This window comes from Anomaloglossus baeobatrachus, chromosome 6, assembly GCF_048569485.1.
Source record: "Anomaloglossus baeobatrachus isolate aAnoBae1 chromosome 6, aAnoBae1.hap1, whole genome shotgun sequence".
Taxonomy (NCBI): domain Eukaryota; kingdom Metazoa; phylum Chordata; class Amphibia; order Anura; family Aromobatidae; genus Anomaloglossus; species Anomaloglossus baeobatrachus.
The window spans coordinates 441000605-441027073 of record NC_134358.1 but is presented as its reverse complement, the minus strand read 5'-3'; the positions used below and the strand labels follow the sequence as shown (position 1 = coordinate 441027073).

General features: G+C 47.2%; 1 protein-coding gene across 3 annotated transcripts in view; it reads left to right on the top strand.

The window, feature by feature from the left end:
* Positions 1-26469, top strand: part of CNOT10 (CCR4-NOT transcription complex subunit 10) — a 144692-nt gene that overhangs the window by 46359 nt on the left and 71864 nt on the right. For all 3 annotated transcript variants that reach the window (XM_075315238.1, XM_075315236.1, XM_075315237.1), the window contains 4 exons: positions 6614-6757; positions 14982-15184; positions 22254-22375; positions 23251-23427. In XM_075315238.1, coding sequence (XP_075171353.1) covers positions 6614-6757; positions 14982-15184; positions 22254-22375; positions 23251-23427 — 646 coding nt within the window. The remainder of the gene's footprint in view (positions 1-6613; positions 6758-14981; positions 15185-22253; positions 22376-23250; positions 23428-26469) is intronic.

Genomic DNA, 26469 nt, shown 5'->3' with positions numbered 1-26469 from the left:
TTCAGGCCACGGACACTGTGCAATCATTGCCCCCTGGTCCCCCTCAGCTCCAAGCTCCGGGACGGGCATATACACCTCAGGGTGAAGACTCTGACTCGGACGATGGCCCCGGGCAGCCTAAGCGGGCTCGCTATGACGGGCCTTCACATTCATCTCAATGGTCAGGATCCCAGCGAGATGAATCTATGGGTGATGAGGCGGACGTAACTGATCAGGATTCTGATCCTGGGACCGCTCTCAATCTAGATACACCAGATGGTGACGCCATAGTTAATGATCTTATATTTAACATCAATAAGATGTTAAATATTTCCCCACCAGCTCCTCTTGTGGAGGAGTCAGCTTCGCAGCACGAGAGAATCCATTTCAGATACCCTAAGCGTACTTTAAGCACTTTTCTGGACCACGCTGACTTTAGAGACGCAATCCAGAAACCCCACGCTTATCCTGAAAGGCGTTTTCCTAAACGGCTTAAAGATACACGCTACCCTTTTCCCCCTGAGGTGGTCAAGGGTTGGACCCAGTGTCCAAAAGTGGATCCTCCAATTTCCAGGCTTGCAGCTAGATCCTTGGTTGCAGTTGAAGATGGAGCGGCACTTAAAGATGCCACTGACAGGCAGATGGAGCTCTGGCTGAAATCCATCTATGAAGCGATTGGAGCGTCTTTAGCGCCTTCTTTTGCAGCCGTATGGGCACTCCAAGCTATCTCAGCCGGGCTGGCGCGAGTTGACTCCGTCACACGTGCATTTGCCCCGCAGGTAGCACCTTTGACCTCGCAAATGGCGGCATTCGCGTCGTACGCGATTAATGCTGTTCTTGACGCTACAAGCCGCACGGCAGTGGCGTCAGCCAACTCCGTTGTTTTGCGTAGGGCCCTGTGGTTGAGACATTGGAAAGCAGATTCTCATTCCAAGAAGTGCTTAACCAATTTGCCTTTTTCTCGTGACCGATTGTTTGGAGAGCGTTTGGATGAAATCATCAAACACTCCAAGGGTAAGGACTCATCCTTACCGCAACACAGACAAAACAGACCCCAACAGAGGAAGGGTCAGTCTGGTTATCGGTCCTTTCGAGGACCGGGCAGGTCCCAATTCGCCTCGTCTAAAAAGACTCAAAAAGACCAGAGACGCTCAGATTCTTGGAGGTCTCAGTCACGCCCAAAAAGGGCAGCCGGAGGAACCGTTGCCAAGACGGCGTCCTCCTGACTTGCGGTCTCCGATTCCCACACCCGCGGTCGGTGGGAGGCTTTCCCACTTTGGCGACATCTGGCTGTCACACGTCAAAGACCGTTGGGTGAGGGATATTCTGTCTCACGGGTACAGGATAGAGTTCAGTTCTCGTCCGCCAACTCGTTTCTTCAGAACTTCTCCCCCACCAGACCGAGCCGATGCTCTGTTGCAGGCGGTGGCCGCTCTAAAAGCGGAAGGAGTGGTGACCTCCGTCCCTCTCCAGGAACAAGGTCACGGTTTTTACTCCAATCTGTTTGTGGTCCCAAAAAAGGACGGATCGTATCGGCCCGTCCTGGATCTAAAGTTGCTCAACAGACACGTAAAAGTCAGGAGGTTCCGGATGGAATCCCTACGCTCCGTCATAGCCTCAATGTCTCAAGGAGATTTTCTAGCATCAATAGATATCAAAGATGCGTATCTCCACGTGCCGATCGCACCAGAGCATCAGCGTTTCCTACGCTTCGTCATACACGACGAACACCTGCAGTTCGTAGCGTTACCTTTCGGTCTGGCAACAGCCCCCCGGGTCTTCACCAAGGTCATGGCAGCAGTAGTAGCTGTTCTGCACTCGCAGGGTCACTCGGTCATCCCGTATCTAGACGACCTGCTTATAAAGGCACCCTCTCAAGAGGCATGCCAACACAGTCTGAAGGTGGCACTAGACACTCTCCAGAGTTTCGGGTGGATTATCAACTTTCCAAAGTCTCATCTAACCCCGACCCAATCTCTGACTTATCTTGGCATGGAGTTTCATACTCTCTCAGCGATAGTGAAGCTTCCACTGGACAAGCAGTGCTCGCTACGGACTGGAGTGCAATCTCTCCTTCAGAGCCAGTCGCACTCACTGAGGCGCCTCATGCATTTCCTAGGAAAGATGGTAGCAGCAATGGAGGCAGTCCCGTTCGCGCAGTTTCATCTGCGCCCTCTACAATGGGACATTCTACGCCAATGGGACGGGAAATCGACGTCCCTCGACAGGACTGTCTCCCTCTCTGACTGCCAAGGACTCTCTGCGTTGGTGGCTTCTCCCCACCTCATTGTCACAGGGAAAGTCGTTCCTTCCCCCGTCCTGGGCAGTGGTCACGACGGATGCGAGCCTATCAGGGTGGGGAGCGGTGTATCTCCACCACAGGGCTCAGGGGATGTGGACTCTGGAAGAGTCCACCCTGCAGATCAATGTTCTGGAAATCAGAGCAATCTATCTTGCCCTGCGAGCCTTCCAACAATGGCTGGAAGGCAAGCAGATTCGGATTCAGTCGGACAATTCCACGGCGGTGGCGTACATCAACCACCAAGGGGGAACACGCAGTCGCCAAGCTTTTCAGGAAGTCCAACGGATTTTGACGTGGGTGGAAAGCAGAGCGTCCACCATATCCGCAGTTCACATCCCAGGCGTGGAAAACTGGGAAGCAGACTTTCTCAGTCGCCAGGGCATGGACGCAGGAGAATGGTCCCTTCACCCGGACGTGTTTCAGCAGATCTGTTGCCGCTGGGGGACGCCGGACGTCGATCTGATGGCGTCACGACACAACAACAAGGTCCCAGTTTTCATGGCACGGTCTCACGATCACCGAGCACTGGCGGCAGACGCCTTGGTTCAGGATTGGTCGCAATTCCGACTCCCCTATGTGTTCCCACCTCTAGCATTGTTACCCAGAGTTCTCCGGAAAATCAGGTCCGACTGCCATCGAGCCATACTCGTCGCTCCAGATTGGCCAAGAAGGTCGTGGTACCCGGATCTGTGGCATCTCACGGTAGGCCAACCGTGGACACTACCAGACCGTCCAGATTTGCTGTCTCAAGGGCCGTTTTTCCATCTGAATTCTGCGGCCCTGAACCTGACTGTGTGGCCATTGAGTCCTGGATCCTAGCGGCCTCAGGTTTATCTCATGAAGTTGTTGCCACAATGAGACAGGCTAGAAAACCATCCTCAGCTAAGATCTATCACAGGACGTGGAAGATATTCTTAGCGTGGTGCGTGGCTCAAGGGTTTTCTCCCTGGCCATTTGCATTGCCAATTTTTCTTTCCTTCCTGCAGTCTGGGTTGGAAAAAGGTTTGTCGCTTAGCTCTCTTAAGGGTCAAGTCTCCGCGCTATCCGTATTCTTTCAGAAGCGCTTGGCACAGCTTTCTAAAGTACGCACGTTTCTCCAAGGAGTTTGTCATATCGTTCCTCCTTACAGACGGCCATTGGAACCCTGGGATCTGAACAAGGTTCTCATTGCTCTCCAGAAGCCGCCTTTCGAGCCTTTGAAAGAGGTTCCCCTTTCTCGGCTTTCACAAAAGGTAGTTTTTCTTGTGGCGGTCACGTCTCTTCGAAGAGTGTCCGAGCTAGCGGCGTTATCTTGCAAATCTCCCTTCCTGGTGTTTCACCAAGACAAGGTAGTACTGCGTCCAATTCCAGAGTTTTCTCCCAAGGTGGTTTCTTCCTTTCATCTCAATCAGGATATCACTTTACCATCTTTGTGTCCGCATCCAGTTCACCAATTTGAAAAGGGTTTACATCTGTTGGACCTGGTGAGAGCACTCAGGATTTACATTTCTCGCACGGCGGCTCTACGCCGTTCTGATGCGCTCTTTGTCCTAGTCGCTGGTCAGCATAAGGGATCGCAAGCTTCCAAATCCACCCTGGCGCGGTGGATCAAGGAACCAATTCTTCACACATACCGTTCTGCTGGGCTTCCGATTCCATCTGGACTGAAGGCCCATTCTACCAGAGCCGTGGGTGCGTCCTGGGCATTGCGGCATCAGGCTACGGCTCAGCAAGTGTGCCAGGCGGCTACCTGGTCGAGTCTGCACACGTTTACCAAACACTATCAAGTGCATACCTACGCTTCGGCAGATGCCAGCCTAGGTAGACAGGTCCTTCAGGCGGCGGTGGCCCACCTGTAGGAAGAGGCTGTCTGACAGCCCGTTCATGTGGTATCTTTTTACCCACCCAGGGACTGCTTTTGGACGTCCCACTGTCTGGGTCTCCCAATTAGGAGCGAAAAAGAAGAAGGGAATTTTGTTTACTTACCGTAAATTCCTTTTCTTCTAGCTCCAATTGGGAGACCCAGCACCCGCCCTATTTGTTCTTAGGGTTTCGTTTTTCGGGTGCACATGTTGTTCATGTTGTTTCTTAAGTTCTCCGATCATGTTATCGGATTGAATTTGTTTTTGAAACTGTTATTGGCTTTCCTCCTTCTTGCTTTGGTACTAAAACTGAGGAATCTGTACTCCTACGGGAGGGTGTATAGCCAGAAGGGGAGGGGCCTTACACTTTTAAGTGTAGTTCTTTGTGCGGCCTCCAGAGGGCAGTAGCTATACACCCACTGTCTGGGTCTCCCAATTGGAGCTAGAAGAAAAGGAATTTACGGTAAGTAAACAAAATTCCCTTCTTTACACCCCCTATAGGGGCCTAGACAGCGTGTGATTCAAACCAATCACAGACGTTGACGCACAGGGTGGGGGCGCGGTCTGACTGCAACCAATCACACGCCGGGAATGACAGTGGGCGGAGAAAGCAGTGAATATGTATTAGTCCTAATAAGCGAACTTGGAAGCAGTTTTACAGGCGTGCGGAAGACTGTAAATTTAACTGTCCTGCTCTAATCCCCTTACCCTTTCTACCACCATTTTACAGCACTGTATTCAGGTCTCCATAGACTTTTATATAGGGTTCTGTCTCCAGGCAGCTGTTCGGGTTCACGTACGGTCCTGAACCAGATTTTTTTTTTTTTTTTTTTTTTCAGTCCAGCAAGATTTGAACATCTGCGGGTTCTCCCATCTCTAGTCATAAGTAATTACAACCTCCTTTGGAGCTTAAATTGGATCCAGTCAGTAAATTTAAGCATTCTAATAATTTTCAGCACCACTTTTCATCACTAGTTTGGCTGTAGAACAGTGTTATTGCTGTGGATTCCACACTGAAAAGCTGCATATTGGCTGCATTGAATTACAGTAGGGTCACAGCAAATGACATTGGATAAATTACATTTTTGTGTTTTAAATGTACTTTTTTTTTTTCTATTTTGACAATTTTTTTTGAATATCACAATGGATAGTAAAATCTAAAAATTAGAGGTCTTGCAATTTTCTCTCTGGCCACTGGGGCTTTTCTAAACTGTAACTTCCCTTTGTTTCAAGAAAATGCACATGTACATTAGGAGCAATAGACTGACAGGCTATATCTTCACATGCAGCATTTTTCTGCAACCAAAACCTGCTCTCTTGGTAGCAAAAGCACTACTTACAAAATGTGCATTTTGCAGTGATTTCACGGAATTTTTTGTGAAGTTTTTTTGGATGTGGATTACTTGTGTGGTTGGTCTGTAGTTAGAGTTGAGTGAGTACCTAACTCTTCGTACTCGCTACACTCATAAGTACTGTCTAATATGTCTAATAATGTCTATATGCAATGTAAGTTAATGGGGAAAACTCACAATGTAACGAGTAACCCGAATGCCGTACTATTCGTGCAAATAGTGAATAGTGCGGCATTCAGGTTACTTGTTACTTTGCGAGTTTTTCCTCATTCACTTGCATTCCACACGCTATTTGAAATGAATACATAAGTATTAGACAGTACTCGTTATGAGTATAGCGAGTACGAATAGTTAGGTACTCGCTCATCTCTTACTATAGTACATGTTTAATATAATTAGTTTTATTCACCAAAAACGACGCAAAGATGTTTTAACTTTCCGTTAATAATTTCTAATGTGGGTAATCTACAAAAGCCATGACTTTTTTTTTGCCTATGGCAATACTATAGCTATACTTGTTAGGTGTATTGTTAATGTGCAGGTAAGTAGCCTGCAAATCCTGGGGCAGTGGCTGCAGGGAGAAAATGATAAATGTACTAATATATATATATATATGTGTTCGTTCTATGGGTTGTGGTAAAGTTTTATAGCTTGGGTCATTCCGGATGCAAAATTCCACAACGTGTACTTATTTTTGTTTACATAAAATAGCATTTTAGTGTCAACTTTTTTTGATTGATTGTCCAATAATGTTGAGTAATAATAAATAAAAGCCAAATCTTCTTTCTTGTCCTCGCTCCCTCTCTGCCACAATACGTTTCATGCCCCTGGTGTTGGGAATTCTGGTGACAACCTGTCATAACTTCTTTTCATTTGCCCTGCCTCCTTGTAGAAGTCGTGATAACCCTTTTTCTAAATGTAGGATATATATCCATCGGTGGGGATGATAGGTTTTTTATTTCTCTCAGAAAAGAACCTTGTACCCCCTGAAATCCCTGTCTGCCATTGATAGTGGATTCCCGAGTGACGGAGGCCTTTCTGCAGGCGTCTCCATGTTCTTTCCTGGGATGTGATTCCTGTGTACTGATTCATGTCTCTTCTGTGTCGTCATTGCTCATCTTTCGTGTTTCTGATTTTAGGTGAATGTGTTCGCTGTATGTTTTGGAACAATCTCGGGTGCATCCATTTTGCTATGGGAAAACACAATCTAGGACTTTTCTACTTCAAAAAGGCTATCCAGGAAAACGATAATGCTTGTGCCCAGCTATCCACCGCAGACCAAGGTGACGGCATGCCTATGTTCTTCATGTAATCTTATTCTCTGCTATGAGGCTTTGTCTGGGACACAGGGTGGTTCATACAATTGTCTATTGAGATTTATAACAAGCAATTAAAAGAATCAATATATAATTACTGCATCATGGGAAACTAGGTAATTAGAAGTATGGATTGGACGCGGAGATGACTTTCATGAATATTGTGCCTCCACATGGTAATGGTAATGGTGTGACAGACCATACTATGTACTAACCTAAAAACCGTGTGATGGAAGCCACATGATGAGAAGCCGGTTGGGAAGAAATATCCAGGTGGCAAATTTCCTTCTGTACTTTTTTTGTCATTTAATTTTTTTTCCATAGAGGACCTATTGGCTCGTGTGTATGTTTTATTAAAACACATATTCTTCATGAAATGCCCATTCAACGGCAGCCCTTCCCTCGGACTCGGTTTTGTTCTATCTCAATAATTCCTCCTATAAATGTTTAACCCTCTAATGACATACGGCGTTATATTTATAGTGCCTGGTCATGTGCTGTAACCCGACGGCATTGTATATTTACTGTGCACAGGTAAAGCACGTTCTTCCTATGTAGTCCTGAATGTGCAGTGAATAGCAGCATCGGCACAAACACTTGTCTTCAGTGCTTCTTTATAATACAAATATTCCCAAGTATATGTCACTCTTCAGCATCCAACACACAAATAGAAAATCCAGCACCGTTATGTGCACAGCATTGGCACGCGCGCAGTTTATTTTACATCTGCACAAGCGCCCCTGTCGCTCATAGCCTTCTACACAGTGTCTTTAATAGAATGGCACTGAGATTGCGGTATGCGCATGTGCGTACTCTGGAGCCATTTCAATTAAGACATGACCACTGTGGTAATGCGCACGCTCCACCAGCAGCAGCAATGGTGGCGAGATATTTAAGTAAAGAAAATGGGGCATGCCATAGAGGACAGAGGAGGAGAATTTAACAGTCAGGACTCAACCCACAAAATCGCAGATGCACCTGTCAAACAAAGGGGCAGTGCATTTCTGGATATCACAAGCATGCCATCTTTCAACAATACGTTTACTGGATTTAGCATCCTAGTGCCAGTATGACACTGCCTTTTACTTTATATAGCAATATCCTGGTTGTCGGTTCCCAGTAAGTTTGTGTCAGCACCATGCATGCCATGAGCAGCGCTTGCGTGCATTCATCTTTCTGCTGTCTTCAGTAAAGTGGCAGTGCATGCACAGATTGACCTCTGGTATCTTCAGCAAAATGGAGCCGGGGGCAGCAAACACGCACATTGGGATCTCGGCTAGTCATTGAGCCGAGGTCTGAGCATGTGCTTCCACTGCTGCCATTGTACTGAATACCACCAGGAGATGAATAGGCGCAAGTGCAGCGGTAACCTAAACTGTAAAAAAGGAGGCACATACAAACACGGAGGGGCCTCTGCAGAGCCAAAGACGCTGACAACCATTAGATGGCAAACTGTTGTTTCTTCGGCGCTCCATTGGGAGACCCAGACGATTGGGTGTATAGCTACTGCCTCCGGAGGCCACACAAAGTATTACACTAAAAAGTGTAAGGCCCCTCCCCTTCTGCCTATACACCCCCCGTGGGATCACGGGCTGCTTCAGTTTTATGCTTTGTGCGAAGGAGGTCAGACATCCACGCATAGCTCCACTGTTTTAGTCAGCAGCAGCTGCTGACTATGTCGGATGGAAGAAAAGAGGGCCCATACTAGGGCCCCCAGCATGCTCCCTTCTCACCCCACTTTTGTCGGCGGTGTTTGTTAAGGTTGAGGTACCCATTGCGGGTACGGAGGCTGGAGCCCACATGCTGTTTTCCTTCCCCATCCCCCTGAAGGGCTCTGGTGAAGTGGGATCTTACCGGCCTCCAGGCTCTGAGGCCGGGCTCCATCCACAGACCCGGAGATCCTGCTGGAATGGAGCGGAGTATCGTCAGGGACAGGCCCTGCAACGTTAAGGTACTCTGTGTCCCCGTACAGTCTATGCACAGACACTCTCCAGCGTTGCTGGGTGTGTTAGTGCGCCGGGGACAGTAGCGCTGCGCGCTTGGGCTTTACTCACTGCAGCTTAGCTGAGTGAGTTTATGTGTCGGGAACTACCGCGCCAGCCGCTGCTGGAGCTGCGGCGCGGCTGAGACTTGTGGTGCGCCGGGGACTTTCGCGCTGCCGCGCTTTTACGACGGCAGCGCTTATAAATCTAGTCCCCGGCTTTTGCGGCCTAGTTACGTTTCGTTCCCGCCCCCAACCCTGCCAGTCAGGGAAGGGGCGAGACGCTGTACAATGATCAGCGCCGAGGGCTGGAGTCTTATTTACATACTCCAGCCCTCTCACTGGGCACAGGGGGACGCCAGTTTCCCGCTCTTGTCTGGGGCACGCCCACGGCCCGCCCCTCTTCACAGGACGCCGGCAGCCATTCCTGCAGGCAATCTAAGCTGGAGAACGGACACAGGCCCAGCAAAGGGATTCTGGCGACCACTTACCCGCTTATGCGGGCGGTAAGCAGCACCTTGGTGCTGACCCCACTATTGCCACAGTGTTTTTTTTGTGTACTTTATCCTTGTACTTATATTTGCAAGACCATACACAGACACACGCCAGCATTGCTGGGCGTGTTAGTGCGCCGAGGACAACAGCGCTGCGCGCTTGGACTATACTCACTGCAGCTTAGCTGAGTGAGTTTATCTGTGGGAAACTGCCGCGCTGGAGGCTGCGGCGCGGCTGAGACTTGTGGCTGTACGGTCGCTTCTTGGCGATATACCCCTAGATAGCTCTGAGGAGACAACAGCATGTCGTCAGCATAGAGCAAGGGGGCCAAGGCACAGGCTTTCTATGCTGTCTGTACCGCACGTGAGGCTGTTTTACCGACAGGTTCCACTAACCCCTAATGGGTAGAGTCTCTGCTAGTGGTGGCCCAGAGAGGGCCACCTGTGAAACTGTCCAGAGGACAGAGTTTGCAGTTTTTTTGCTGATAAAATGTCTTGGACTATGAACAAAATTCTAGCAACTTTGCAGTCCAGGGCGGTGACTCAGACCAAGGGCATTGTTGAATCAAGGCTCCCCGGTCTCCCTCAGTTGGAACTAATCCGTGCTCCAAGGGGGTCCCATACATCCCAGACTGAAGGCTCTGACACGGACGACAGTCCCAGACAGCCTAAGCGAGCTCGCTGGGAGAGACCCTCGACTTCACACACGGGTCAGGGTCTCAGCGAGAGGATTCTCTGTATGATGAGGTAGCTGGTCAGGTTTCTGATCCTGAGACCGCTTTCATTCTGGATGCTCCTAATGGGACGCCATGGTGAATGATCTCATAGCGCCCATCAATACACTGGTGAATATTTCTCCCTCAGCCCCTCCAGTGGAGGAGGCAGCTTCAGCAGGAGAAATTCCATTTCAGGTATCCGAAGCGTAAATTCAGTACTTTTTGGGCCTCTCTGACTCAGAGGAGCAGTCCAGAAACACTACGCCATCCAGACAAGCTTTTCCCCGCCGCGCCATCCTCCATAGTTGCAGTGGAAGATGGGACTTCACTTAAAGATGCCATTGACAGACAGATGGACCTCTGGTTGAAATCTGTCTGTGAAGCTATCGGCGTGTCGTTTGCTCCGGCATTCGCAGCCGTATGGGCACTCCAAGCTATTTCAGCTGGTCTTGCGCAGATAGACACTGTCACACGTGCATCTGTGCCGCAGGTGGCGTCCTTAACCTCGCATGCATTGCGACTTACGCTATTCATGCTGTCCTGGACTCTACGAGCCGTACGCCGGTGGCATACGCCAACTCCGTGGTTTTGCGCAGACCCTTGGGGTTAAGGGAATGGAAGGCAGCTCCTGCTTCCAAAAAGGGCTTAACCAGTTTGCCATTATCTGGTGACAGACTGTTGGCTGAGCGATTGGTTGAAATCATTAAACAGGCCAAGGGTAAGGATTCTTCCTTACACCAGCCCAGATCAAACAAAACCCAAGGAAGGACAGTCGACGTTTCGGTCCTTTCCAGGCTCGGGCTGGTCCCAATTTTCCTAGTCCAAAAGGACTCAAAAAGGCTCAGAGGGGCTCAGACTCCTGGCGGGCTCAATCACGCCCAAAGAAGGCAGCCGGAGGAACCGCTACCAAGGCGGTTTCCTCATGACTTTCAGCCCTCTCTCTCCGCATCCGCGGTCGGTGGCAGACTCTCCCGCTTTGGCGGCATTTAGCTGCCACAGGTCAAAGACCGGTGGGTGAGAGACATTTTGTCTCACGTGTACAGGATAGAGTTTTGTTCTCGTCCTCCGGCTCGATTCTTCAGAACTTCCCCACCTCTCGACCGAGCCGATGCTCTTCTGCAGGCAGAAGGAGTGATAATCCCTGTTCCTCTTCAGGAACAAGGTCACGGTTTTTACTCCAATCTGGTTGTGGTGCCAAAAAAGGACGGCTCTTCCGTTCCGTTCTAGACCTAAAACTGCTCAAAAAGCAGTGTAAACCAGGCGGTTCCGGATGGAATCCCTCCGCTCCGTCATTGCCTCAAGGTCTCAAGGAGATTTCCTAGCATCAAGAGACATCAGGATGCTTATCTCCACGTGCCGATTGCTCCAGAGCACCAGCGTTTGCTGCGTTTCGTTATAGAAAACGAGCATTTTCAGTTCGTAGACCTGCCCTTAGGTCTGGCGACAGCCCCACGGGTTTTCACCAAGGTCACGGCAGCAGTGGTAGCAGTCCTGCACTCTCAGGGTCACTCTGTGATCCCTTACTTGGACGATCTACTTGTCAACGCACCCTCTCAAGAGGCATGCCAACGCAGCCTGAACGTTGCGCTGGAGACTCTCCAGAGTTTCGGGTGGATCATCAACTTTTCAAAGTTAAATCTGACACCGACCCAATCACTGACATATCTTGGCATAGAGTTCTATACTCTCTCAGCGATAGTGAAGCTTCCGCTGGACAAACAGCGTTCACTACAGACGGGGGTGCAGGCTCTCCTTCAAGGCCAGTCACACCCCTTAAGACGCCTCATGCACTTCCTAGCGAAGATGGTAGCAGCAATGGAGGCAGTCCCTTTCGCGCAGTTTCATCTGCGTCCACTTCAATGGGACATTCTCCGCCAAAGCGATGGGAAGTCGACGTCCCTAGACAGGAACGTCTCCCTTTCTCAGACGGTCAAGGACACCTCATTGTCAAAAGGAAGGTCCTTCCTACCCCCATCCTGGACGGTGGTCACGACAGACGTGAGTCTGTCAGGGTGGAGAATAGTCTTTCTCCACCACAGGGCTCAGGGTACGTGGACTCAGCAGGAGTCCACCCTTCAGATCAATGTTCTGATCTAAGCAGTGTATCTTGCCCTGCAAGCCTTCCAGCAGTGGCTGGAATGCAAACAGATCCGAGTTCAGTCGGACAACTCCACAGCGGTAGCATACATCAACCACCAAGGCAGAATACGCAGTCGGCAAGCCTCCCAAGAAGTCCGGCGGACTCTGATGTGGGTGGAAGAGCATCCACCATATCCGCAGTTCACATCCCGGGCGTAGAAAACTGGGAAGCAGACTTCCTCAGTCGCCAGGGTATGAACGCAGGGGAATGGTCTCTGCACCCGGACGGGTTTCAGGAAATCTGGGGCCTTCGGGGGAGGCCGGACGTCGACCTAATGGCGTCTAGGCACAACACCAAGGTCACGAGTTTCATGGTGTGGTCTTACGATCAACGAGCTCTGGCGGCAGGCGCCTTAGTTCAGGATGGGTCGCAGTTCCAGCTACCCTATGTGTTTCCCCCTCTGGCACTGTTGCCCAGAGTGCTACGCAAGATCAGCTCCGATTGCCGCCGCGCCATCCTCGTCGCCCCAGACTGGCAGAGGAGGTCGTGGTACCCGGATCTGTGGCATCTCACAGTCGGCCAGCCGTGGGCACTACCAGACCGGCCAAACTTACTTTCCCAAGGGCCGTTTTCCATCTGAATCCTACGGCCCTGAACCTGACTGGGTGGCCATTGAGTCCTGGATCCTAGCGTCTTCAGGATTATCTCATGACGTCATTGCCACCATGTGACGGGCTAGGAAGCCGACGTCTGCCAAGGTCTACCACTGGACGTGGAAGATATTCTTACCTTAGGGCTCTGCTCAGGGAGTGTCTCCCTGGCCATTTGCATTGCCTACTTTTCTTTCCTTCCTGCAATCGGGTTGGGAAACAGGTTTGTTGTTCGGCTCCCTTAAAGGACAAGTTCCAGCGCTGTCTGTATTCTTTCAGAAGCGCCTAGCACGACTTCCTCAGGTACGCACGTTCCTGCAGGGGGTTTGTCACATTGTCCCTCCGTACTGAGGCCGTTAGACCCATGGGATCTGAACAGGGTACTAATTGCTCTCCAGAAGCCGCCCTTCGAGCCTCTGAGGGATGTTTCACTTTCTCGACTTTCACAGAAAGTGGCCTTTCTGGTAGCGGTCACGTCTCTTCGGAGAGTGTCCGAGCTAGCAGCGCGGTCATCCAAAGCTCCCTTCCTGGTGTTTCACCAAGACAAGGTAGTGCTGCGCCCGATTCCGGAGTTTCTCCCTAAGGTGGTATCCTCTTTTCATCACAATCAGGATATCTCCTTACCTTCCTTTTGTTCTTATCCATTTCATCGATATGAAATGGATTTGCATTGTTGGATCTGGTGAAGAGCACTCAGAATCTACATTTCCCGCACGGCGCCCCTGCGCCGATCGGATGCACTCTTTGTCCTTGTCACTGGTCAGCGCAAGGGGTCGCAGGCTGCCAAATCCACCCTGGCTCGATGGATCAAGGAACCAATCCTTGAAGCCTACCGTTCTGCTGGGCTTCCGGTTCCATCAGGGCTGAAGGCCCATTCTACCAGAGCCGTGGGTGCGTCCTGGGCATTACGGCACCAGGCTACGGCTCAGCAGGTGTGCCAGGCGGCTACCTGGGCGAGTCTGCACACCTTCACCAAGCGTTATCAGGTGCATGCCTACGCTTAGGCGGATGCCAGCCTAAGTAGAAGAGTCCTGCAGGCGGCGGTTGCCTCCATGTAGGGAAGGGCTGTTTTTACAGTCCAAACTTGAGGTATTAATTTACCCACCCAGGGACTGCTTTTGGACGTCCCAATCGTCTGGGTCTCCCAATGGAGCGCCGAAGAAGAAGGGAATTTTGTTACTTACCGTAAATTCCTTTTCTTCTAGCTCCAATTGGGAGACCCAGCACCCGCCCCTGTTCCTTCGGGATTTTTGGTTGTTCGGGTACACATGTTGTTCATGTTGAATGGTTTCAGTTCTCCGATGTTCCTTCGGACTGAATTTGTTTAACCAGTTATTGGCTTTCCTCCTTCTTGCTTTTGCACTAAAACTGAAGCAGCCCGTGATCCCACGGGGGGTGTATAGGCAGAAGGGGAGGGGCCTTACACTTTTTAGTGTAATACTTTGTGTGGCCTCCGGAGGCAGTAGCTATACACCCAATCGTCTGGGTCTCCCAATTGGAGCTAGAAGAAAAGGAATTTACGGTAAGTAACAAAATTCCCTTCTTTATTCTCAATCTAAGGGGCACTTTGCACGTTGCGACATCGCAGGTGCGATGCCGATGGGGTGAAATCGAACGTGACACACATCCGGCGTCGCTGTCGACATCGCAGTATGTGAATCCTTTTACATACGATTAACGAGCGCAAAAGCGACGTTATCGTATGATCGGTGTAGGGTCCGACATTTCCATGATTTTCAAGCAGCGACAGGTACGATGTTGTTCCTCGTTCCAGTAGGCAGCACACATCGCTGTGTGTGAAGCCGCAGGAGCGAGGAACATCTCCTTACCTGTGTCCCGGCTGCAATGAGGAAGGAAGAAGGTGGGCGGGATGTTCATCTCCGCGATAATGTTCGCTACGGCAGCAATCACAAGATATCGCTGCTGCGACGGGGGCGGGGACTATCGCGCTCGACATCGCAGCATTGGCTTGCGATGTCGTAGTGGGCAAAGTACCCCTAAGAGTGTGCAGTGAATTTACAACTCTGACATTTCAGGGATTCAGGATCCCCTTCCACTTGCCCCGCAGCCAGTTACTGTATGCATGCCAAATTTTCCTTATATACACAGTACAGAGCAGGGACACATATATAAGGTTATCGCAGCACAGGAATATTTTCTTAAACACATTCAATTGTGGAAATTTATTATTATTCCAAGATCTGTTGCTTAAAATGAACTTTATGGGAAAACCCCTTTAATTCTGATCTCCAAGTATTGCTCTTTTACAGGGAGGAAGTTCTCAGGCAGACCGATGTGCACGCTGTTGACCAACAAACGCTACGAGCTGCTGTATAACTGTGGCATTCAGCTTCTGCACATTGGCCGACCGCTGGCAGCCTTTGAATGTTTGATAGAAGCTGTTCAGGTGTATCACTCAAACCCTCGACTATGGCTGAGATTAGCGGAGTGCTGCATAGCTGCCAATAAAGGGGTAGGTACCCGAGACATTCCTTCTATATGGCCCTGTGTATGATAAGAATACCTCTCATGCTGATTCAGTGCATCTTGCCCAGTATGCACCCATTCAAGTCAATGAGTGCTTGCAAAACATCAGACTGCACTAATAACTTCCAAGCGCAGACCGATATGCGCAGCAACAGGCAATAGAGATATTAAGTGGAATCTGTCAGTAGGTTTTTGTTATGTAAGCTGAAGTCAGAATGCTGCAAAGGTTAATACAGAAAGTTCAGGCATGTCTCCAATCTTTTGTTTATTTGCTATGTTTGTTTAAGCAGCAGGACCCTTATCATTACAGGACTAGAAACCCAAGTGCAGAGAAGTCTGCTGTGATTGACACCTCAAAGTCAATGCACAATCTCTATTGAGACTCTGTAAGAGGGTGCAGCTCTCTGGACTTTGCTACATGACTAAAGGTACCGTCACACTAAGCAACTTACCAGCGATCCCAACAACGATAGGGATCGCTGGTAAGTTGCTAGGAGGTTGCTGGTGAGCTGTCACACTGCGACGCTCCAGCGATCCCACCAGCAACCTGACCTGGCAGGGATCGCTGGAGCGTGGCTACACGAGTTGCTGGTGAGCTCACCAGCAACCAGTGACCAGCCCCCAGCGCCGCGTGGAAGATGCTGCGCTTGGTAACTAAGGTAAATATCGGTAACCAACCCGATATTTACCTTGGTTACCACTGCACGCAGCTACACGTGCAGAGAGCAGGGAGCAGCACACACTGAGCGCTGGCTCCCTGCTCTCCTAGTACAGCACACATCGGGTTAATTACCCGATGTGGGCTGCAGCTAAATGTGCACAGAGCAGGGAGCAGCGCACAATGCTTAGCGCTGGCTCCTTGCTCTCCTACTTACAGCACACATCGGGTTAATTACCTGATGTGTGCTGCAGCTACATGTGCACAGAGCAGGGAGCAGCGCACAATGCTTAGCGCTGGCTCCTTGCTCTCCTAGTTGCAGGACACATCAGGTTAATTAACCCGATGTGTCCTGCAGCTAGCTACATGTGCACAGAGCAGGAGCCGGCAGCACAGGCAGTGAGAGAGGCTGGTATCGAAGGTAAATATCGGGTAACCAAGGACAGGGCTTCTTGGTTACCCGATGTTTACATTGGTTACCAGCCTCTGCAGAAGCCGGCTCCTGCTGCCTGCACATTTAGTTGTTGCTGTCTCGCTGTCACACACAGCGATCTGTGCTTCACAGCAGGACAGCAACAACTAAAAAATGGCCCAGGACATTCAGCAACAACCAACGACCTCACAGCAGGGGCCAGGTTGTTGCTGGATGTCACACACAGCAACATCGCTAGCTACGTCACAAAAGTTGTTCGTTAGCAGCGATGTTGCTAGCGATGTTGCTTAGTGTGACGGGGCCTTAAAGCTAAAAATCCTGATTGTGTCAGGACAGCTGCACCCAGTAATCTAAGTGATACATCATTGGATTCAGAATCTCCTTGCCTAGATCATGTTGGTCTCAGATGAGGCAGAAAAAACTTGCTGACAGATTCCCTTTACTCTCTTCTTCTCAACTATGCTCTGATTCTCACATGCAAGAGAATCTGAAAACAGTGAGTGACACTCGGCTCACACTCACAGCAGAGATTGAGGCAAGTCTCAGAATATCTGCTGCTGTACGCTAGTGTGACCCCGGCCATGTGAAGATAAATGGCAGTAATGTCTGACAGTCTCAAGAAATCAATTGTGTGAATACTTATTTAGATTTATTTATGTAAATTAGGTGCGGATGTTGTAAATGGAGAAGACCGAAGTCATTGCATGTTAAGGGAATCTGTCCCCAGTAGTGATGAGTGAGCACTACCGTGCTCGCTGCTAGAAATGCACAAGTCGGACACTTGGATGGACTTGACTCAAGTACCGAGTACAGTGGAACCTCGCTTAACGAGTAACCCACTTAACGAGAATTTCGCCAAACAAGCAAAGCTTTCTGTAAATTTGTAACCCGCTTTACGAGAAAGCTTTGCTGTACGAGCGAAGTCCTCACCGCACACACTTCCGGTTCCGTCCATCCACCATGCTCTGACCCCGCACTTGCAGTCCACACAAACACACACATGTACGCACAAACACACACGCACACACATACAGTATTATGCTCACCTTACCTTCAGTTCCACCGCCGGGCTCATGGTTCTTGTAGTTCCCGGGTACATCGCAGCAAACTAAAAGTATCATGAGGCCGGCGGTGGAACGGAAGGGAAGGTGAGCATATAATATGTGTATCTTCCATTTCATCGCCGGCCTCCTGGGTCCTGTAGTGCGCCACTCCACTCCACTCCAGGCATCAGCATCCATAGCGACGAAGCAGGAACTTCCTGGTTCCTGTCACCGCTACTCAAAGGCATCGCGCTGGCCAATTAGAGGCAAGCGGCTCTGCCTTTGACGTCAGCGCTCTGGCAGGAAGTTCCGCCCTCGCCGTTATGGTTACCCGATACACGGCCCGCACCGGAGAACGGCAAGTCCCAGGAGACCGGCGATGGAATGGAAAGTAAGGTAAGCATATAATGTGTGTGTGTGTGTGTGTTTGTGTGTGCGTGTTTGTGTGCGTTTGTACATGTTTGTGCATGTGTGGAATGATAGAATAGGGGACCAGGATGGGACATTTAACACATTGTGGAACGAATTGTCTGCATTGCATTATTTCCTATTGGAAATCTTGCTCTGCTGAACGAGTAACTTGGTTAACAAGCACACTCCCAGAACAGATTGTTCTCGTTAAGCAAGGTTCCACTGTATAATGGAAGTCAATGGGAAAATCCAGCATTTTTCCTGAAGATCTTCCGGAAAAATGCTCAAGTTCCCTATTGACTTCCATTATACTCAGTAGTCAAATCCGTCCGACCTGCTCATTTCTGGGACTGAGCACCTGAGCATGGTAGTGCTTCCTCATCACTACTCACCAGGATTATGTTACCCTATCTGAGAGCAGCATGACGTAGGGACAGAGATCCTGATTCCAGCAATTTGCCACTTACTGGACTGCTTACTGTAATTTTCATATTACTGCTTTTCTTCTGCAGATCCACCAATTCTCTGATTGCTGAGCTCTGTACAACCCCAAACACACCTCTGATTGACAGTTCTCTATGTACACTGTGCTGCATAGGCAGAAAGCTGCCAATCATTGATGGAATCATACAGAGTTCATGCATATGGAGTCCTGCATGGCAGCAGGTTTACTTATCCTCTAGGGATAATCTCCTGATATCAAAACCACAGCAACCAGCCCAATAAGTGACACATCACTGGGATCAGGGTCACCTACAATATGCTGATTTCAGATTAGATGGCAAAAAGCTGGTGACAGATCTTGTTAAAGGAAATATTGGATTTGTTGTTTTTTTTTTCTCAGAAGATTCTCTTCATCCTTTCTCTTATGCTTTCTGCATTTGCTTCTCCCTTAAAGCCAGTAGGGGGCGCTCCTCTGTCAGTCTTTTTCTCTGACTAGTTGTGCGCGTTTCTCTGACTAGGCAGTCTCATCTAGTTGTGTATTGATAAAGTGCTGATTATCGTTCTTAAGATGTTCTTTACTCTGTTGTAGAAAGGGCCAGGATGATGTGTTGCTGTGGATATATAGTAGCCTTACACCGGCATCCTCCTCTTGATCACCTCTTGTTGTCTAGTCTTTTCTCCATGTATTAGCTGCCTGTTGCTGTAGGGAATACACACGTTTCATCCTTCAGGATTTAACTCTTCATACAGTTATAGATAAGCCAAAGAGAATTTTGCTTTCATGTAGCCATGATGATATGACTTACCTGCGACCAAAAAATGTCTCCAGTATACTGTGCAGCTACCCTGCTCCCATCTAGCAGTGCAGGGAATGGGGGGCTTTAGCGGGGGCATGCGACTTGCTGTGCCTCTTTATAAACATACAGGCAAATTAGGCCACATTGACGCTTGGGATTTTAGAGGTAATTTCTCCCTTTGTTTTTAGGAACAAACCAATAGAATTAAAGTCCAAAATAATCTGTTGCAAAAAAAAGCAGAAGGATCCCCCCCACCTCCATTAAGTGGTCTCTCTGAATTTCCTTTGTGTCAGTTGTTAAAATGGGGGGAAAAAGTTTTGCATTCTGTCTCTTTTAATTCTTTTTTTTACTTTACAAACAGACAAATACTGAAACCCAATGGACCATATAATGACTAGGACCCTTCTGCTACCACCTGCATGATTTGTACAACACATCTTTTTTGGTCATTAAAGGGAACCTAACATCTCATCTGGGTGCAGTATAATGTAGGGCAGGAGACCGATTCCAACACTGTATCACTTTGCTTACTGGGTGCAGCACTTGTGACACAATCAGGGTTCTTAGCTGTAGCAGAGCTCAGAAAGCTAACCCCGCCCACACCATAGCTTTGTCTATACATTGTCTATTGACAGTGAGCTGCTTAACAGTGGAGGGGATGTGGTTGGACCAGAACTCACATGCCATGTAGTCCAGGCAGTGATCTAGTGGTAAAACCTTCATTGTTAGTAATTGCATACAACCTAATAATTGCACATCACTGAAATGTGTCCCAGACTGGAAGATTACATAGCAATAACCTGCTGATTTTTCCTTTTAATTCAGTTTCTCTCCTAAATGCAGAACAGACAAGTGAACTGTCAAACGTAGCTCAAGTGTTCTGCTCTTTCCTATTAGGGATTATTATGAGCATTATCTGGCCATAGTCACATGTACAGTACAGACCAAAAGTTTGGACACCTTCTCATTCAAAGAGTTTTCTTTATTTTCATGACTGAAAATTGTAGATTCACATTGAAGGCATCAAAACTATGAATTAACACATGTGGAATGAAATACTTAAAGTGTGCAACAACTGAAAATATGTCTTATATTCTAGATTCTTCAAAGTAGCCATCTTTTGCTTTGATTACTGCTTTGCACACACTTAGCGTTCTCTTGATGAGCTTCAAGAGGTAGTCACCGGAAATGGTTTTCCAACAGTCTTGAAGGAGTTCCCAGAGATGCTTAGCACTTGTTGGCCCTTTTGCCTTCACTCTGTGGTCCAGCTCACCCCAAACCATCTCGATTGGGTTCAGGTCTGGTGACTGTGGAGACCAGGTCATCTGGCGTAGCACCCCATCACTCTCCTTCTTTGTCAAATAGCCCTTACACAGCCTGGAGGTGTGTTTGCGGTCATTGTCCTGTTGAAAAATAAATGATGATCCAACTAAACACAAACCGGATGGAATAGCATGCTGCTGCAGGATGCTGTGGTAGCCATGCTGGTTCTGTATGCCTTCAATTTTGAATAAATCCCCAACAGTGTCACCAGTAAAGCACCCCCACACCATCACACCGCCTCCTCCATGCTTCACAGTGGGAACCAGGCATGTAGAGTCCATCCGTTCACCTTTTCTGCGTCGCACAAAGACACGGTGGTTGGATCCAAAGATCTCAAATTTGGACTCGTCAGACCAAAGCACAGATTTCCACTGGTCTAATGTCCATTCCTTGTGTTCTTTAGCCAAAACAAGTCTCTTCTGCTTGTTGCCTGTCCTTAGCAGTGGTTTCCTAGCAGCTATTTTACCATGAAGGCCTGCTGCACAAAGTCTCCTCTTAACAGTTGTTCTAGAGATGTGTCTGCTGCTAGAACTCTGTGTGGCATTGACCTGGTCTCTAATCTGAGCTGCTGTTAACCTGCGATTTTTGAGGCTGGTGACTCGGATAAACGTATCCTCCGCAGCAGAGGTGACTCTTGATCTTCCTTTCCTGGGGCGGTCCTCATGTGAGCCAGTTTCTTTGTAGCGTTTGATGGTTTTTGCCACTGCACTTGGGGAAACTTTCAAAGTTTTCCAAATTTTTCGGACTGACTGACCTTCATTTCTTAAAGTAATGACGGCCACTCGTTTTTCTTTACTTAGCTGTTTTTTTTCTTGCCATAATACAAATTCTAACAGTTTATTCAGTAGGACTATCAGCTGTGAATCTACCAGACTTCTGCACAACACAACTGATGGCCCAACCGCATTTATAAAGCGAGAAATCCCACTTATTAAACCTGACTGGGCACACCTGTGAAGTGAATCCATTTCCGGTGACTGCCTCTTGAAGCTAATCAAGAGAATGCTAAGAGCAAAGCAGTAATCAAAGCAAAAGGTGGCTACTTTGAAGAACCTAGAATATAAGACATATTTTCAGTTGTTTCACACTATTTTGTTAAGAATTTCATTCCACATGTGTTAATTCATAGTTTTGATGCCTTCAATGTGAATCTACAATTTTCAGAGTCATGAAAATAAAGAAACGTCTTTGAATGAGAAGATGTGTCCAAATGTTTGGTCTGTACTGTATATGTAGACTGCATCTATTGGCAGCTTTAGATCGTACAGATAATTGAAAAGAGGACGTGTCGCCAGGTCCAAAGTGGCCATTTTTTTTTTTTTATATATATAGTATTTGATCCCAATTTGCTTCAGTAAGTATGCCATTTTTTAATAGCATTTTCCAGTTTCTGAGACATGGAACTTTTCATTAACTGTGAACTTTTATTGTCTTAGCAAGGGATTGCCACTCAATAGGAAATAATGTAGAGCAGCCTCAAGACAGCCCCTAGATAATCCTGTGAGCCATACCCCCTTGGAAAAGATCATACAAAATAGCTCTAAGTAAAACCGCCCATATCTCTGGAACTGTATGGCAGATTTAAAGGGAATCTGTCACCTTGTAAAACGCTATTTACTTTGCATTGCAATGCTGCCATGGCTGCCTTACTGAAAGTGCAGCTATTGGGAGAAAATTAATTTATTTCCTCCCTGGAGCCAACGGCTTCCTGTGATAGGGGCGTGCACGAAGCGTTTACAGTCACCCGTCACAGCACCGCTCACTGTACTGTAAGGGAAGAGGTATACCTTCTGCAGTGACATGGGCAAATTCGGTGTTCACTAAAATGTTATAAAGCTGTAGCAAGTTCTCAAGTACTCCTGTATGTATGGGCTTAGTGATGGACATCACCATTTATCCTTTACATCATTACATTTTGGATTATACATTTTTGCTTTTTCTTTCAGACACCTGAACAGGAAACAAAAGGTCTTCCAAGCAAGAAGGGCATAGTACAATCTGTAGTGGGCCAGGGTTATCACCGGAAAATAGTGCTAGCCTCACAATCCGTGCAGAATCTCTTATACAAGTAAGATTTTTATTTTTTTAAGCTTCTAGATTGGAAATTTATACAGATGTATTTTATAGAAATGGCAGATAAGCTGTAATTATATTGAGCCATGTATGGAGAACCTTCTTAGAGGGAATCTGTCACCAAATATGAGAGCAGCACAATGTTGAGACAAAGACCCTGATTCTGGCGATGTGTCACTTAATGAGCTGATTTGGTGTGGCTTTGATAATTTTGACAAAACAGTGATTTTATTATTAAATGACCAGTTAACTTGCTGCCATGTAATTCTCCATATTCATGCTCTGTGTATAATCCCACTGACTAGCAGCTTTCTGCCTATGCACAGTGTACACAGAAAGCTCTGTCAGTGGTGTGGACTGTATTACACAGAGCTCAGCATTCACAGATATGGTAGATCTGAAGGAGATAATAAAAAATACAACACGCAGCCCAGTATGTAACGCATCGCTGGAATCAGGGTCTCTGCTCCTACAACATGCTGCTCAATGAGTAGCAAAAACCTGCTGACAGAACCTTTTAAAAAAGGTGTAAAAAATATAATGGTAAAATTAATATAAATAGAGCAGCATTCCCCAATCTGTGTCTCTCCAAAAACTCCCATGAGGGCGGCTGTCCGTGCATTAGTTGTAGTTTGCAGCAGCGGGAGGGCACAGGTTTGGTAACTTCTCCAGAGGGACGTGGTCTTCTTTAATTGATCCAATTTTTATACTGACTAAGAAGGAATTGAAAATTCGTCACAGAAAAATCCAATCCGACTCAGTGGTGATCTTTTGGAGACATGTCACTGTGTGTATGTAGGAAAAAAATGACTTCTGTCTATTGACTTATTATAATTTACAGTCATTTAATTTTTCTTTTGTGTGTTTTAGCGATGGGGAATCTTCAGCCATTCCAGTAGCCAGTATGGAGTTTGCAGCGATTTGCCTAAGAAATGCTTTGCTTCTGTTGCCTGAAGACCAACAAGATGGAAACAAAGAAAATGGTGCAAAGAATAACCTTCAGATGGGCAACCCCGACTCCAGTACGGAGAGCACTGAGGCCTGCAGGTAGGGGCTCCACCGCCATTCTTTAGGGGAAGTCCACTTCTAACATATTTTGGAGTGAATCCTCATATTCTCAAAAAGTGCACTTTTTTTAATCTTTTTTATTTCCACTTTTTTCACGTCGCCACGTAACGGGAACGATAGGCTTTTTTTCAACTTTTCAAAGCTTTTACGCCACTTTATTGGCGTGGCCTTAGCCCCGGGGCACTTTCCGTTTTTGTTTTTTGCTCCCCTTCTTCCGTGAGCCGTAACTTTTTTATTTTTCCGTCAATCTTGCCATATGAGGGCTTGTTTTTTTGCGGGACAAGTTGTACTTTTAAATGAAACCATAAGTTTTACCATATACTGTACTGGAAAACCGCAAAAAAATTCCAAGTGTGGAAAAACTGCAAAAAAAAGTGTGATGGCACAATAGTTTTTGGGAGGTTTTATTCACCGTGTTCACTATATGGTAAAACTGATGTGTGGGTATGATGCCTGAGGTCGGTGCGAGTTTGTAGACACCAAACATGTATAGTTTTACTTGTATCTAAGGGGTTAAAAAAATTTGCAAGCTTGTCCAATAAAAGTGGCGTACGTTTTGCGCCATTTTCCGAAACCCGTAGAGTTCTCATTTTTTGGGATCTATGGCTCAGTGACGGCTTATCTTTTGCATCTCGAGCTGACGTTTTTAATGGTGCCATTTTTATGCAGACGATACGTATTGATCGCTTGTTATTGCATTTTGCGTCAAACTTGCGGCGACCAAAAAACGTAATTTTGGCGTTTGGAATTTTTTTTGCCACTACGCCGTTTACCAATCAGATTAATTGATTTTATATTTTGATCGGGCATTTCTGAACGCGGCGATACCAAGTGTGTGTGTGTGTGTGTGTGTGTGTGTGTGTGTGTGTGTGTGTGTGTGTGTGTGTGTGTGTGTATATGTATATATAAATTTTTATTTTTTTTTTTAACCCTTTAATTTTCAAAGGGGGGTGATTTGAACTTTTTAGGTTTTGTTTTGTTTTTTTTTAAACTTTTTTTTTTTACTTTTTTTTTTTTTTATTTTATTTTACTAGTCCCCCTAGGGAACTATAGTGATCAGCAATCCGATCGCTCTGATCTATCTGCTAATCACAGCTATACAACTGTAAACAGCAGATACGGTCACTTCCTGATTCATTCGGCTCCGGGCTGTCAAAATGTGACAGAGGGATTTAAATCCCCGCCGTGGTAAACGCACACTTACTGGCTGCCATCGGAAGTCAAATGACGTGAGGACTGTGAGCCGATGGTTGCACTGGGTCATGTGATGGCTCCTGCAGCGATCATGACTCGCTTCCTCTTACAGCTGGCTGAGTACTGCCTGTTACAAGAGATGAGCATTTTTGGTGATCTCAGCCATATTGATGTGATCAACAGAAATGAATGAGAGATCAGACTGCTGGTCCTTATAGTCCCCTGGTAAAATTTAAAAAAAAAAAGTAAATAAATACACATTTGATATTGCTGCGTTCAGAAACACCCGATCTATCAAAATATAAAATTAATTAATATGATTGGTAAATGGCGTAGCTGCAAAAAAAATTCCAAACGCCGAAGTTGTGTTTTTTAGCTGCCGCAAATTTTGCACAAAATGCAATAACAGGCGATGAAAGTGTAGCATCTGTGCAAAAATGGTACCGTTAAAAACATCAGCTTCAGACGCAAAAAAATAGGCCACCACTGAACTTATAGATCCCGAAAAATGAAAACACTATGGGTCACAGAAAATGGCGTAAAAAGTGCACTACTTTTTTTGGACAAACTTCAGAATTTTTTTAACCCCTTACATAAAAGTAAACCTATACATGTTTGGTGTCTACGAACTCATACCGACCTGAGGCATCAGACAGATATATCAGTTTTACTGTATAGCTTCCTCCCCGGCCCAGGAGGCGTGATGTGATCAGACCATGCCCCTGTACGGTCAGACACATCAATTACGCAGTAATCACAAAGCAGGGGCACACATACTATATAAGATTATCTCAGCACAGGAATTATCTTTTTTTTTTTTTTTTAAACACATCCAATTGTGGAAATTATTATTATTATTATTATTATATTATTAAAAAAAAATCAACTTTAAAATTAACTTTGTTTGCGGGAAACCCACTTTACCTTTCTTCTGAATAATTTTTGTTTGAAATCGGGCAGGGGAGTTGGCAAGTGATAACAAATGGTGGTTTATCTTCGCCAGACAAGGGATGCGGTCATACATGGCCCATAGCTTGCATCTTGAGGTGTGTGTTAAGAAGTATATTCCTAAGGCCGGGGCCACACGTGGCACTACTGCGATGCTCGCATGACACTCGGCTTGCGCGGGCAGCACAGCAGGAGCAGTGTGTCATGCGAGTATCCCTGCGTCTGAGGTCCGACTGTGCGTGCGAACCTCAGCTGCGGGTGGTGTGCCGGCACGGAGGAGGGAAGGGAGGGATTTATCTCCCTCTCTCCTCTGTAGCCGGCTATTGCGATTCTCGCACTGCACGCGTGGTACACTGCTGTACCGCGAGTGCAGTGTGATTTTTCTCTCTGCCCATTCACTTGAATGGGTGCGAGAGAAAAGAGTCTCGCATTACAGAGTAGCATGCTGCGATTGTTTTCTCGGTCTGATTAGGGCTGAGAAAATAATCGCTCGTGTGCTGACACACAGGCTAGAATTGGTCCGAGTGGAATGTGATGTTTTATTGCACTCCACTCGCACCGATTTTCTCGCTGGCTTAGGCCTTAAGCAACTTTCCTCTGCATCATTACAAATTAATTACTTATGGGTTGCCTTTTAATGATCTAATGAAACTGCGACCAAAAAAAGGCAAGCCATTAGCAGTTTCTTATGAAATCAGCTACGACATTTAAGAAGTGGCATCAAAGCTGATAGACTGGTGCACTTTGACACCTCAGCCAAAAGGATGGTCACAATATTCATCTGTTTATCCACTAATAATTCAGAATGGTTACACTTAAAGGGGTATTTCCATCTCGAAGATCCTCTCCCAATATGTAGTAGTCATAATAATAATATTA